Here is a 13,524-nt window from a genome sequence, read left to right as displayed (position 1 = left end):
GCCAACCACAGAGACAATCTGAGAAGGATGGTAGAGTGCCAGTGACATTCCCCTGGGGAGGCTGTGGCCTAGGGCAAATTACCTTATAACAGTAGGTTAATTAGATAAGACCCAAATTACCTGAGCAAGGTTTGCAAGCCTAGCAATTTGACAGTTTCATGTTGTTTCAGAGGTGGGGAGGGCTGATCTCTGGCTCAGCACAGAGAAAATGACTTCTTGCTCCTAGGCAGGCCAAACCCACGAATTAAGCTCTCCCCTGCCCATCTGCAAGCCCAATGCCATGCATATATAAGGGCACCTGCTGGTGCTCACCACAGTCAGTACAACCTTCCTGGGATTTGTCTTCCTCCCTTGTACTCCATCTCCACCAACAAGCAACATGAGCCGCCAATTCACCTGCAAGTCTGGAGCTGGCAACAGGGGCTTCAGCGGCTGCTCGGCTGTGCTGTCCGGGGGCAGTTCATCCTCTTATCGGGCAGGAGGCAAAGGACTCAGTGGGAGCTTTGGTAGTCGGAGTCTCTACAGCCTGGGAGGCGCCAGAAGCATCACTCTCAACATGGCTACCGGCAGCGGCAAGAATGGAGGTTTTGGATTTGGCCGAAGCCGGGCCAGTGGCTTTGCTGGCAGCATCTTCGGCAGTGTGGCCCTGGGACCTGTGTGCCCGACGGTGTGCCCACCTGGAGGCATCCACCAGGTCACAGTCAATGAGAGCCTGCTGGCTCCCCTCAATGTGGAGCTGGACCCAGAGATCCAGAAGGTGCGGGCACAGGAGCGAGAGCAGATCAAGGCCCTGAATAACAAGTTCGCCTCCTTCATCGACAAGGTGGGTCTGTTAGGATGGTTAGCGGGGTTTGCCTGGGAACAGCTCGCCACTCCCCCTATTGGAGCAGATGCTCTTCAATCCCTCAGGAGGCATTGAAGTTGGGTGCATTTACTGTACACGAGGTGTCCATTCTGTCACCTTACTATCTTGTAAAAGATTCTCTGTAGTTCGGAGAGAAAACACCAGCAGGGGTTGTTCATGCTGGTTGTTCAGGGATACTCACAGCAGAACCCCGGGGAGGAGACCTGGGCCTTGCTGTGGAGACTTGGCCTGGTACCATTTCTAAGCCTGTGGTCACACAGGTTGTACACAGTGAAGGCCAGGAGGAGAATGGACCAGAAAGGCATTCTTCCTCACAGGCATGCTGACCTTGTACCCTAGTCACTCGACTAATGGAACAGGAGTATGAAGGCTGTCAGTGGTGGGTGTTTCTGTCAGTGGTGGCGGGCACTCTCGCAAGGTCGGGGTAGAGGTGATCTGCAGTCAGAGATGGCCATGGCTGACAGTGTGGGGAAAATCACTTATTCCGCCTGGGTCCTTATGTTCTTACCTTTGGTGGAAATCAAGACCTTTCCCTGCGGCTTGTGTTAGTTTAGAAAAGAAGGCTCATGTGAAGACCTCGGCACAATGCCTGGCTCAGGCTAAGTCCCTCTGCCCCCAGTGGTGGCTGTTGTCTCTGTGAAAGGGTCCTGGGAAGCAGAGGACCCTCAGATCTGGACAAGACCTCAAGGGATCCTCCAGCTCAGCCAGGATGCTGGCTGTGGAATATAAGCGACAGCTTCCTTCGGCTTATGTGTCAGCAAGGCCATAGAGGCCAATGCCACTCCTACACAACCATTTCGAGGGCAGACAGGGTAGGGGCTCACCCCCAGTCTCTTGTCTCCAGGTCTAGGGTCAGAGTTGCTAGGGCCATGTTGGCTCCATGACAATCAAGCATCACAGGCCCAGGCCTTGTGGCCACAAGAACAGCCCTTGCTCTACATTGCTAGTCTTCCATGTGGAGGCCGCATTCTCTGCTCAGTCCCGGGACCAAGGCTAGTGCTGCAGCTTCTTGTCTTCAAGGCTACTCACATCTAGACAACCAAGGTGCTCCGAGGATTTGGGTCTGGGGGTGAGACTGTTCCGAACCTGGGTGGGCTGGCCAGACCCTACAAACAGGCAAATTCGGAGACACAGAAAAGCAAGATGAGGAGGAGGGGTGTCTCCTTGGGAGTGGAAAGGAGACCCAAAGCCTGGTTAGCTCTCCAGGAGCTTTGGTCTCAGGAGCACCCTGGCATCTCAGCCCCAAGTAGAGAAGAGATATAGAGTCCTATGGGTAGCCTAGCTGTGTCTAGTGACATGCTAGGCACTGTGGTGCACCAGATGCGGTTCATGCTCAACTCAGGAAGAACTCTGGATTGATTTAACCAAACCAAGTGTTGGATGATTTGTTAGAAACCAGATGTTTGGATCATAGGCTCATCTCAGGGCAGAGTTCCATGCGTTATTTCCCACATCCTGTGAACCTGTGAACACAGCCTTGCTTAAGTGTGCCTGTGCTCACTAATGTTAAAAAAAGTCAAATTTTAAAATATTGTACTCACCATAAGCAACTGTGGTGGTGGTGGTGGTATATGCTAATGATCTCTGGTAAATTCCCTGGTCGGGTGAGAGCCAGGCTCTGTCTGTCAGGTTCCATGTTTCATGCTTGCTCCAGACAGGAGGGTTTTGAGCTCCACTTGTGTGTGTGTGTGTGTGTGTGTGTGTGTGTGTGTGTGTGTGTGTTGGGGGACAGCGTCTGTGAGTAGGAGTAGGGTGTGGCCCAGTGTGGGATTTTGAAACACTCAGCAGCTCTTGGCCCCAGCCTCACTGCACTCTGACGTCATAAGACCTCATCTTCAGAGTGGATAGCCTTTCCAAACAGATGCGCCCTGCTTGGTCCTGCGTGGCTGGTGTAGGGTGCACTCACACACCTCTCTGCTTAGTCACTGTGGGCTCTGGTTGATTGGAGGTCCACAGTGAGGAGACACTTGTCTGGGTTTAGTTCTGAGCTCTGCCTTTGTCTAAACTTCTGGACCTTGGGAAGAAGCAAGTCCTCATGCCTCAGTTTCTTCTCCACTGATCGTGGCCAACCCGCCTCCGATTAGAGCTGCCCGCCTCTTGCAGTTGTGGAGGGTGAAAGGGAAAGATGCAGCCAGCACGGCGGCCTCGCTTGACGACTGTGATGAGTTCTGTGGCGTTCAACAGTAGCTGGGGTTGGCTTGCAGGTGCGCTTCCTGGAGCAGCAGAACCAGGTGCTGGAGACCAAGTGGGAGCTGCTGCAGCAGCTGGACCTGAACAACTGCAAGAACAACCTGGAGCCCATCCTCGAGGGCTACATCAGCAACATGCGGAAGCAGCTGGAGACACTGTCGGGGGACAGGGTCAGGCTGGACTCCGAGCTGAGGAACGTGCGCGATGTGGTGGAGGACTACAAGAAGAAGTGAGTGAGGACACAGCCTGCAGCGAGCCCTGTCCCTTGGGAGAGTTTAAAAATTTTGGTTCCAAAGTTTTGGAGGTGGAGAGTGGGGTTCTTGACTATACCAAGTAGGGTCACCACACTGCAAACCTAGAACGCGCTTCCTGCTCCCTAGCCCAGGGACTGACACTGGGGACAAATGTCCAAGTAGCTGGGCATGGTGTGAAGCCACTTGCTTTCTGCATCCCGAGGTTCCCATGGGCACTGCTCACATTTGGTGTGAAGCCACTTGCTTTCTCACCCCGAGGTCCCCAAAGGCCTTTTGTTCCACACACTTCCTTCTCATATTTCAAGATGGATCTTCTTCCAAAATTGGCCACTATGTCCCTTCCTCCAGGAAGCCTTCCTTGCTTGGCTGGCCCTTCAGTCTTCTGTGCCACACTGGCTGGTGTTCTTTTCTGTACTCAGGGTCTTCCCTGGGTACTCCAGAGCTCTTTGGGAAGGGTGTAAGCTATGATCTCCGGCCTTCTCACAGGTACGAGGAGGAGATCAACCGGAGGACGGCTGCAGAGAATGAATTTGTGCTGCTCAAGAAGGTGAGAGGAAGGCAGTTCCAAGGCCAGGGGAGAGGCTAGGTCTACTGTGTGCTTCGCCATCGGTCCCCAGATGAGCTGATGCAAATAACAATGGTCATTCTATCCGGAAGGAATGACGGGGCAGGCAGGATGACAGGAAGAACCAGCATGAGGGGCTCCCCCAGCCATGGCTCAGACGTTGCAGAGGTGACTTTCACAGCAGTCTGGCTGGAACGCCGTTTCCGAGGGTCCTCATTCCTGTTCATGGAATGGGTTCTCAGGATGAGATGTGAGGGCCGTGCTATCAGCCGCCCCGACAGGAGAAGATAATGTCTCCTTCCTCCCTCAGGCAGCTGGGCTGGGATGAATGCCGCCTTTTTGGTGGCTCTTGTGGTGACCATGGATCACTGCATCTTCTTTCAGGATGTGGATGCGGCTTATGCCAACAAGGTGGAGCTGCAGGCCAAGGTGGACTCCATGGACCAGGACATTAAATTCTTCAAGTGTCTCTTTGAAGCTGTAAGTCTCTTTGCACCCATTCTCCAGAGTGGCCAGTGGCTAAAACTCTAGTTTAGAGACTGGGGGAGTCACAGAGGCTTCAGCTCTTAAGGAGGCCCCTGAGTTAGTCACCCACCTCACATGTTACTCCTGAGAGCCCCCTCCTCATTCCTGAGGCCTCATGCCATGGCAGCAGAATCTGCCTAGGGCCCAGCAAGGTATTTTCTTTGCTTGAAGGTGACAATCTTGTGTTCCAAGGCCCTATGTGGTATCACTATAATTTGTCAGTGGTCAAGTTGATATACTCCCTCCCCATGGTCGTTGTAGGAGATGGCTCAGATCCAGTCCCACATCAGCGACATGTCCGTCATCCTGTCCATGGACAACAACAGGAACCTGGACCTGGACAGCATCATTGATGAGGTCCGTGCCCAGTATGAGGAGATTGCCCTGAAGAGCAAGGCCGAGGCTGAGGCGCTGTACCAGACCAAGGTGAGAGGCAGAGACTGGGCCAGGCAGGTAGGGTGGCACCATGATGTGAGGTCTCAACACAGTTATATCCAGACAAGAGACAGTGCCCAGGCCAGAATCCCCTGTGCCCTGTGCCTTCAGTCAGGGGTGCAGGGAGCTTACAGACTCCAAGCTGCCACACTTATCCATCTCTGTGCTTTGGGCTTTCTAGTTCCAGGAACTGCAGTTGGCAGCTGGCCGCCATGGGGATGACCTCAAAAACACCAAGAATGAAATCACTGAACTGACCCGGTTCATCCAGAGACTCCGCTCAGAGATTGAGAATGCCAAGAAGCAGGTGAGGGACCTTGGTCTGTGGCCTGGAGCAGTGAGCCCAGCGGAGGGCATGTGAGGTAGTTGAGGGCCATGGCTTCCCACATGTCTCTAACAATAAGAGAAGATACTAGTGAAGTCACTGCCTTCAGCAACTGGACGTCTCTGGGGCACTGTCTTTGCTACTCATTCCCAGTGCCTTCCTTGTCCTATAGACTGGGCTCCCCAGTGTCTGGGCTTCCCTCCCTGTTCACAGCTCTTGGCAGTTCCTCTTGGCAGGTGTACCCCATGTTCTCTGGACTGAACAGAGAGTCGGGGCCCCAGCTGCTCCATGCCCCCTCAGCATCTTCTCTACAGTAGTAGCTTCATAAATATCACTGGTGTGGCTGAGGAGCGGAAGTGGGTGCAGGGAGTCCCCAGTGAGGATGCCTCGTGCTAGCAGGTGGGGGCAGAGGAAGCAGGTGGAATGAAACGGCAGAGGTGTCCACTCTTCTGCCGAATTTTTGCCCACAAAGGCCTTGAGGAACAACATTCTCATTCTCTCTGCACCAGATGAGAGGTGTAGTGATGTGGGGCAGAATATAGCTGCTAGACACAGTCCCTTGTTCTTCCTATGGGCTTTAACACAACCTCTCTGCAGCCATGAGTACAAATCATCCCTCCGTCCTTCATAGGTGGCCGTAGGGTCAAATGAGATGAGGCATGGAATAGGTTTTGCTGAGGATGGTGCTGGAGACAGTGGTGGGTGGTACTGAGGATGGTGCTGGGCAAGTGATGGGTGGTGCTGGGCACAGTGATGGGTGGTAGTGAGCAAGGTGCTGGGCACAGAGTGAGCCCCTGGCAAACAATCATAATTCTGGGAGAATCTCTTTCTTATGACCTTGGCCTGCAGGCCATGTGTCTGTGCTGGAGTTGTCACTGCATTGAGCACACTGTCTTAAAATATCTTTCCCCGCAGACCCTAACAACTCAAGAACGGAAAATCACTTACTATGCGGCCTGACGATCAGTGTCTGGGCATTGAGGTGGTCGTGGTCTGCAGAGGGCGGGAGCATGCTTTCCTTTCGCCATATGTCTGGGAATAGGGGCATAGCAAAGATCCAGGAAAGCTTGCCGGCTCCTTTCAGCCAGAGCAGAAGCGCGGTGTGCATCCAGCACGCTACCCGATCTTACTGAATGTGAGGGGTTTGGCTGCAAAAACCAGGCCTCCTTCAGTTTTCTAACTCCTTGAATTCCTTGCTTAGGCTTCTAACCTGGAGACAGCTATCGCTGATGCCGAGCAGCGAGGGGACAGTGCCCTTAAGGATGCCCGGGCCAAGCTGGATGAGCTGGAGGGCGCCCTGCACCAGGCCAAGGAGGAGCTGGCTCGGATGCTGCGTGAATACCAGGAGCTCATGAGCCTGAAGCTGGCCTTGGACATGGAGATCGCCACTTACCGCAAGCTCCTGGAGAGCGAGGAGTGCAGGTGAGCGGAGCGTGCTGGGCAAGGAGCCTCTGATGCCACATGGGGAGTGGGAGGGGAGAATGAGGAGGTGATAAGTTGGGAACATCAGCTGGGCAGGAGGAGCAGCTCAGTGGGTGCCTAGCACGTGCAAAGCCTGACTTTAGTCATCAGAACTACACACAACTGGACGTGGTAACACATTCCTAACATCCCAGCTTTTGTGAGGTGGTCAGGAGGATCAGACGTTCAAGTTTACCCCTGACTATAGTGACTTTGATGCCAGCTTAGCCTACATAAGACCCCATCTAAACCAGAAAAAAAAGAGTAGCACCTATACCCATGACATCTGAATGCACACTTCCTCCTGGGGGCTGTGCTATGGTAAGCTACATGAATTAGCACATTCAGCCCTTAAACCTCCCCAGGGCATCTGGGAGCATTCTCCTTTCTCTCCTGAACCCCATTCCTCTATTAGGCTTTCTTGTTCCTTCTTTCTATGTACACTGTGAGCTGGCTCGGTGGGGGTGTGCTAAGCTGGCCACCCTAGCCTCCCAGTGTGCTAGGGAGAGAGAAGGCTCACCACAGTGGGACACTGGCAGGAACACAGGCATCCTTTAAGAACTGCTCTTCAGCCCAGGATGTGGCCTGCTTACCCCAGAGTTTCAGAGGTGGCCTCCAACGCTTCTGAGGCCCACAGTGGCTGTTGTGGGCAGCACCTTGGAAGAGGCTGTGGGATGCTCCTAATGTTACTTCTCTCCTCTACAGGATGTCAGGAGAGTACCCATCCCCTGTCAGTATCTGTAAGTATTTTTGTGGGATTGGAGCTAAGTCAGAGGTGCTGCATGGACACATTCTGTGTGTGTAGACAAGGGCCCTACAAATCAGACGGAAAAAGGCTGAGATCACAAAGTACAGAGGGCAGACTAGGGCTAGGTCTCCTAGTTTCCTGTCCCTCTCGGACTCTTCTATCTTTGTCATCCTGCCTCCCAGAGAGGGACGGCCACAGGAGAAGGGAAACGAAGGATGAATTCTAAGAAAATGATGTGTGTGTGTGTGTGGGGGGGTCTGTGCCAGACCTTTGAGGCTGAGTTTGCAAATTACAGACAGATGATGAGAACTTGTGGGGGGCAGGACTGAAGGGACTCCAGAAGGGTGCTCCAAGCTGTCAGGATTGGATCTGGGATCTTAGATTGCCATCTGTGAGGAGTCAGCAAGAAAAAGAGGATGGAAGCAGATTTAGCAAAGCCACGAATAGGGGGGACAGCGGTGGATGCCCAAGACAAGTGGGTACATGGGCACCTGGTTGAAGGAGTGGACTTGAGAACCAATGGGGCAAGACTCAGCCACAGTGGGTATAAACTGAGTAAGTCAAGGACATAGGGAGGAGTCTTTGGGATCTCCTCCCCAGGATGAGGGGATGGCTATGACCAGGTCCTTAGAGAGCCCGGTCTGTCTTGGGGGAAGGAGAGTCTCCTCCCTAGCTCTGCCTGAGTAGGTTCGAGCCAACTCTCCCTCTCTCTCTGCAGCCATTATCAGCAGCACCAGTGGCAGTGGAGGCTATGGCTTCCGGCCCAGTACAGTCAGTGGTGGCTATGTGGCCAATAGCACGAGCTGCATCTCTGGAGTGTGCAGCGTCCGCGGTGGGGAGAGCAGGAGCCGAAGCAGCGGCAGCGACTACAAGGATACCCTAACGAAGGGCTCCAGCCTGAGCACCCCCTCCAAGAAAGGTGGTCGGTAGACAGGGCTTCCTGTGCCTCCCCTCCTCAGAACCCCCGTACCCCAGTCTGCTGTCCCCTTTCTGCTCCCTATACCACTCCAGGGGCCCTGGGTTTGTCCTCAGCTAATCTCCTTCCTCCACGGTTCTGAGCCTAGATCACTCTGGACTACCGTGTGCTGGTAGACGCCAGGGCCGGGCCAGTTTCAGCTCACCTCTGCCCAGGTCCAGCCTGTCCCTTCCACCAGGCATTGCCTCTGTCCTAAACTGGCTTCTTGGGTCTCAACATGGTCTTTCTTGTCTGAGCTTTTGTCTCAGTTCCTGCTGATGACAGAATCTAGCTCTGTATCCAAGAGGGCAACAAAAAGACAATGAACTGAGAGTGGCCAGCCCATCCGACCCAGCACGGTCTCATTTTGAGTGGGACCACTCAGAGTAAAGGGACTCTGCCTTCACTTTCCTGCACCCAGAACCAGAAAAAGGAGGACACCCTTGGCTTCCCCTGTATTCCATAAAGCCCTCCCTGTTGCATCCTCAATAAACCGTGCAATCTGATGTCTTAGTCTCTGAGTATTCAGTGAGCACAAGTCAAAGGCTCATGCGAACATGCATACACACCGCACACATGTAGTCACATGCAAGTGTGCCACTGCGTGTTGCCAGTATGGTTTGAGTGGGTCACGGTTTTCTCTGCAGAGCGGAAACAAACAAAGGGTTAGTACGCTTGGCAGAAGGAGGCTTCTCTCTGGAGTGCAGGTGGGGGGGGGGGATGCAGAGAATAGGTTGGAAGGAATCGTTGGGGGTGGAAGGATGGGTGGTGAGTCTGTGGCTCTCAACAGATGTCTGAACAGTGTCCTGGCAGGAACTCTCACCCCTTTCGTGGGTCTTTCCTGGGAGGCAGGCAGCCAGCTGCTGCGGCTGCCCTGCTCTTCAGAACCTTCTAGGAGGGTGAAGCTGGTGAGACTCCCACATCCTGGGCCACTGTTGTGCCAAAATAGGACAGGCAGCAAGGTTTTGGAAGCTTAGGCTGGAATATTGCAGAGTAAGTGTTGGTGAGGCTAGGCGGTCAACACCTTCTAGGAACTTGTTGGCCGAATGAACTAATGTCGTGATGGTCAGCCGTGCCTTGTGTGGAGGAGGAGTTCATGGACAGACAGATTTCCTAGGCTAGCTGTCTGACTAAAGAAGGAATGGAGGCAGAGGAGGGGCAAAGTGTTTGCTGGCCATGAAAACTCAGAGACCATGAAGTCAGTGGGGAACAACTTGTTTGCAAGCTAACCATACTCATGGTGCTGTTTGGGAGCCAGGCAGGGGTTTTGGTTACACATAAGACTAAGGGTATGGGGCTGGAATGGAGAAGAGGAATGGGATGGGATGGGATGGCATGTGGGAGCGAAGGGCTTGGAGGAAGGGTTGAGTAGGTTGGGCAGCTGGTACAATGTTCAGAGTAGTGACCATGGCTTAGGGCAAGGCCACAGAGTCGGTCTTGAAACTCCCAACATACAGGAGGCAGCCTCCAGGCCAGACTGCTTGTCTGGCAAGATGAGTGTGGTTTGTGTGTTGGTGTGTGTGTGTTTGTGACATGTGCTGCCATTTTCCTAGCATTTCTTTACACACCCGCTGCTTTGGTTACCCTACTGCATTTACAACGCTAAGAAATAAAATGAGATGGTAAAGCATGTTTCCAGTCAAGAGCATCTAACATGTCTCAGATTTATGGTGAGGAGAGTTTTGTTGGATGCTCTGGATTTACTACTTGTATCTGGGGAGGAGGAAAGAATCCCCCTATTGCCCCTTTATGCTCTGGGGCTCAAAGGAGCTTTCTAGGTGAGCAGAGTTGTCCTGGGTTCTGAGTTCTGGAGCCACAGAGACAGAGCAGGAAGCAGCTAGGAGTCCATGGGAGCCCCATGGCCAACCCCGGCATGGGAGTTGCAGCCAGGCAGAACTGATAATCTGGGGCGAAGGAACAGTGAGTGGCAAAGGCTCCCCAGCAGCTTCACTTCAGTTAGGGACTCAAATTAGTGCTGACCTCGGGTCTCGACATATGCTCATGCAAACAGACCACACACACACACACACACACACACACACACACACACACACACACAGGAACAGATAATCAAAGAACTGGGGAGGCTGAAGCACAAAGATCAGAGTCAGAAGTTTGAGGCTGCACAGTAAGGGAAAAATAGAAAAGAGAGAGAGAGAGAGAAAGAAAGAAAGAAAGAAAATCAGACCTGGAAAGGGGTCAGCCTCAACCTTCCGAACAGGTGTCTCTGGAGTGGCCCGTGCTGCCGCAGGCTTCTGCTGTGGGCACCTGCAGTAGAGTGGAGGTGAGAGGTGGGGAGCAGGAACCCGGGAGTGTGAGGGGAGAGGGAGATCCTGAGTGAGGGGTCCAGCTACACGGTACTCCAGACACTGCTTTGGAAACAGCTCTTCCCTGTACGTAGGTCTGAGGGTGTTTTTGATGATTCTTGACAAGTGTTTAGGTAGCTCGGGGAAGGGTGGGGTTTTGATTGATCCCCAAACTTCAGCATGCATATGAATCTGTGATCTCATACTGGTATGTCCTCTGATTCTGGAAGGACCTAGAACTCTTTCTTTTTAAAAGACTTATTTAAATTTTAAAAATGTGAATGTGTGTATGTGTGTATGTATGTGTGGTGGGTGATAGTGAGTATATAAATGTGCATGTACCTGTTTGTGCATGTACATGCGTATGTGGGTGTGCATGTCTGTGTGTGTGCATGTGTGTGTGTGCATGTATGTGTGTGGTGGGTGGAAGTGGGTATGTATGTGCATGCACATGTGTGTGTAGGGGTGCACGAGCGTGTATGCTTGTGTGTGTGTGTGTGTTCATACATGTGTGTGTGGTGGATGGTAATGGGTATGTGAGTGTTTGTGCCTGTATATGCATGCACATGTCTGTGGGGGTGTGCATGTGTGTACGTTTGTGCATGTGTGTGTGCATGTGTTGTGGGTATGTGAGTGTGCATGCACAAGTGGGAGGGCATGCATGTGTGTGTGTTTGTGCATGTGTGTGTGTGACTGTGTGTGCATGTACATGTGCTTGTGCGTGTGTATGTGGTGGGTGGTTGCTGGTACATGCTGCAAATGTGGTATTGAACTGATATTACAGGTGGTTGTGAGACACGGATTGGATGTTGGGAACTGAACTCAGGTTCTGCAGGAACAGTGAACACTCTTAAGGGCTGTATTTACAATACCCTCCCAGATGCTGCTGCTCCAGGGACCTCATTTGAAGAATGGAGGACTTGGTGCTATCCAAGGTCCCTCCTTGTCCAAGAGGACTGAATGCGTCAGTGTCAGAACCACATCTGCCCACTAAGGAGCCAAAACCAGGGTAGAAGAAATGAAGGACTTAGCAGAGGGATTTCAGATGTGGAAACCTGCCTTTCCTTAAGTGCCCTCACTGTTAATAAAGTTTCCAAGTGAGGTACAAGCTGTCTGGACAATTCATCACGTCCCTGGACCTGGACTTGGGACTGGACAGGGCAGAGGAAACGGTGGGAGCAGGTGGTGCCACAGTGACGCTGAGAGACTTTCGTGGGACAAACCTGGGAAGAGGGTCCAAGTCCTCTGCCCACAGAAAGTCCGGAACTGACTCCACACAATGGCCAGACAGGCAGTGGCTTAATCTCTCACTGGCCTCAGGACAGAAGGAGGTGGAAGAATTGACAGCAGAGGCTGTGGGCAGCTCAGGAGGGCCTGAAACTAAGCTATTGGGATGGGCCAGGGGGGGAGGGGTGGGAAAGCTGAAAGAGAGGCAGGATCTGAGAGATGGTACAGTAGGCCTCTCCTGACGCAAAACACATTGCCTTAGTGGTGGGACAATGACCTCTCATTGTCTCAACCCCTGGCACCACACAGGACCTGAAAGGACACTAGGCCAACCATCATGGGTGACAGAGATGCCGAGGTGTCCAGGCTGGAGATGGCGACAGCACTGGATGCAGTTGGACAGCTCTAGTGGAGTATAAGGAGAGAGAAAGGGGGCCAACAGGCTTCGTTGGGGCTGAGAGAACTTTATCTCTCTCTGCCCTACCTTGATGGCCCTTCCTCCCGTCTAGCACTGGTGACCAGAGACTCAACTGTCATTCCTTCGAATTTGCAGCATGTGTTTGGCATGCCTGTACACCCATGGAAGCTGTGGGCTGAGTTCCCTCCCCACATGACTCTGACTCCAAGCGGTCACTGTAAGTACTGATAGAAGCCAGCCTGGAGGTGCCCAGCTGGAGGGCACCCCACAGCTGGCCAGGTCAGGCATAGCCATACAGCTGGGGCTACAATGAGCTGTTCAGGATGACACTGGTTGGAACATATTCAAGCCATCTCTGAAGGGTAAAGAGGAAGAGTCAGGTCCCCACAGCACCTGCCTGCCTTGGCCACTGCCATCTCTCTTTTTCCATCCGTGAAGCCTCTTTCCCATAGTCCCTCCCTGTGGGCCAGTCGCCAGCGGGCCAGCATTGGATAGAAGCTAATGCTTGTTACCCACATAGGCTGGCAACAACATCTGTGTCATCCCTCCAAGTGGGTGTTCTTTGTCCCAAAACATAGATGTCCTAAATCTAGGATGACAGAGTCAAGACACAGTGAGCTCTGTCTCTCCACAGCCCACACTCTTTCCAGACACCACCCTGCCTCCCAGGATGGGAGCCAGTACTTGGCCCACCCAGCTGCCAGGCTTTCCCAGTCCTTCCCAATGCCCCCCAGGATTCCTGCCCATTCTCTCTAGAAACTTCTGGTGTTTTCCATTGGAGGAATTCTGATGGACTGGGTGCCACACACTGAGCTGGATCGCCCTTTCCCTGGATTTTCCTACTGCCCGCTGCCACAGGCTGGACACATTGCCACTCTAGGCCACTCTAGGTCACACAATGCTTCCCCCACCACCACAATGTTAAGATTGTTAGACCAAGATCTGGTCTCAATTCTTGTGTTCCCTTGAAGCCTTGGACAGGGGTGGCCAGGCAGTAGAGGCACTGTTGGCCTAAGCAAAACTGATGGATGGGTGGATAAACAAGGAGAAAGGTGGGTATAATATGGGAGAGGACCTGCGGAGTGTGGTTGGTGTGTGATATGTGTGTGTGTGGTGTGTGTGATTGGTGTGGGGAGGGTGTGGTTGTTGTGGGGAGTGGGTGTGGTTGGTGTGGTATGTGTGTATGTGGTTGGTGTGATGCGGTGTGTGGTGTGTGGTTAGTGTGGTGTGTGTAGTGTGTGTGTGGTATG

The 13,524-nt window shown here is 53.0% G+C and overlaps 1 protein-coding gene across 1 annotated transcript; it reads left to right on the top strand.

Annotated features, from left to right (window-relative positions):
• The first annotated feature begins 379 nt into the window (after window positions 1–379).
• Window positions 380–8,298, top strand: LOC142843421 (keratin, type II cytoskeletal 71). Its single transcript, XM_075960730.1, has 9 exons — window positions 380–823; window positions 3,070–3,284; window positions 3,796–3,856; window positions 4,259–4,354; window positions 4,661–4,825; window positions 5,016–5,141; window positions 6,361–6,581; window positions 7,326–7,360; window positions 8,087–8,298. Exons 1-9 carry the CDS (start codon window positions 380–382, stop codon window positions 8,296–8,298), a joined length of 1,575 nt encoding a protein of 524 aa, XP_075816845.1.
• Window positions 8,299–13,524: the final 5,226 nt, after the last annotated feature.

Source organism: Microtus pennsylvanicus, chromosome 2, assembly GCF_037038515.1.
Source record: "Microtus pennsylvanicus isolate mMicPen1 chromosome 2, mMicPen1.hap1, whole genome shotgun sequence".
Classification (NCBI taxonomy): Eukaryota; Metazoa; Chordata; class Mammalia; order Rodentia; family Cricetidae; genus Microtus; species Microtus pennsylvanicus.
This window is presented reverse-complemented; position numbering and strand designations above follow the sequence as displayed.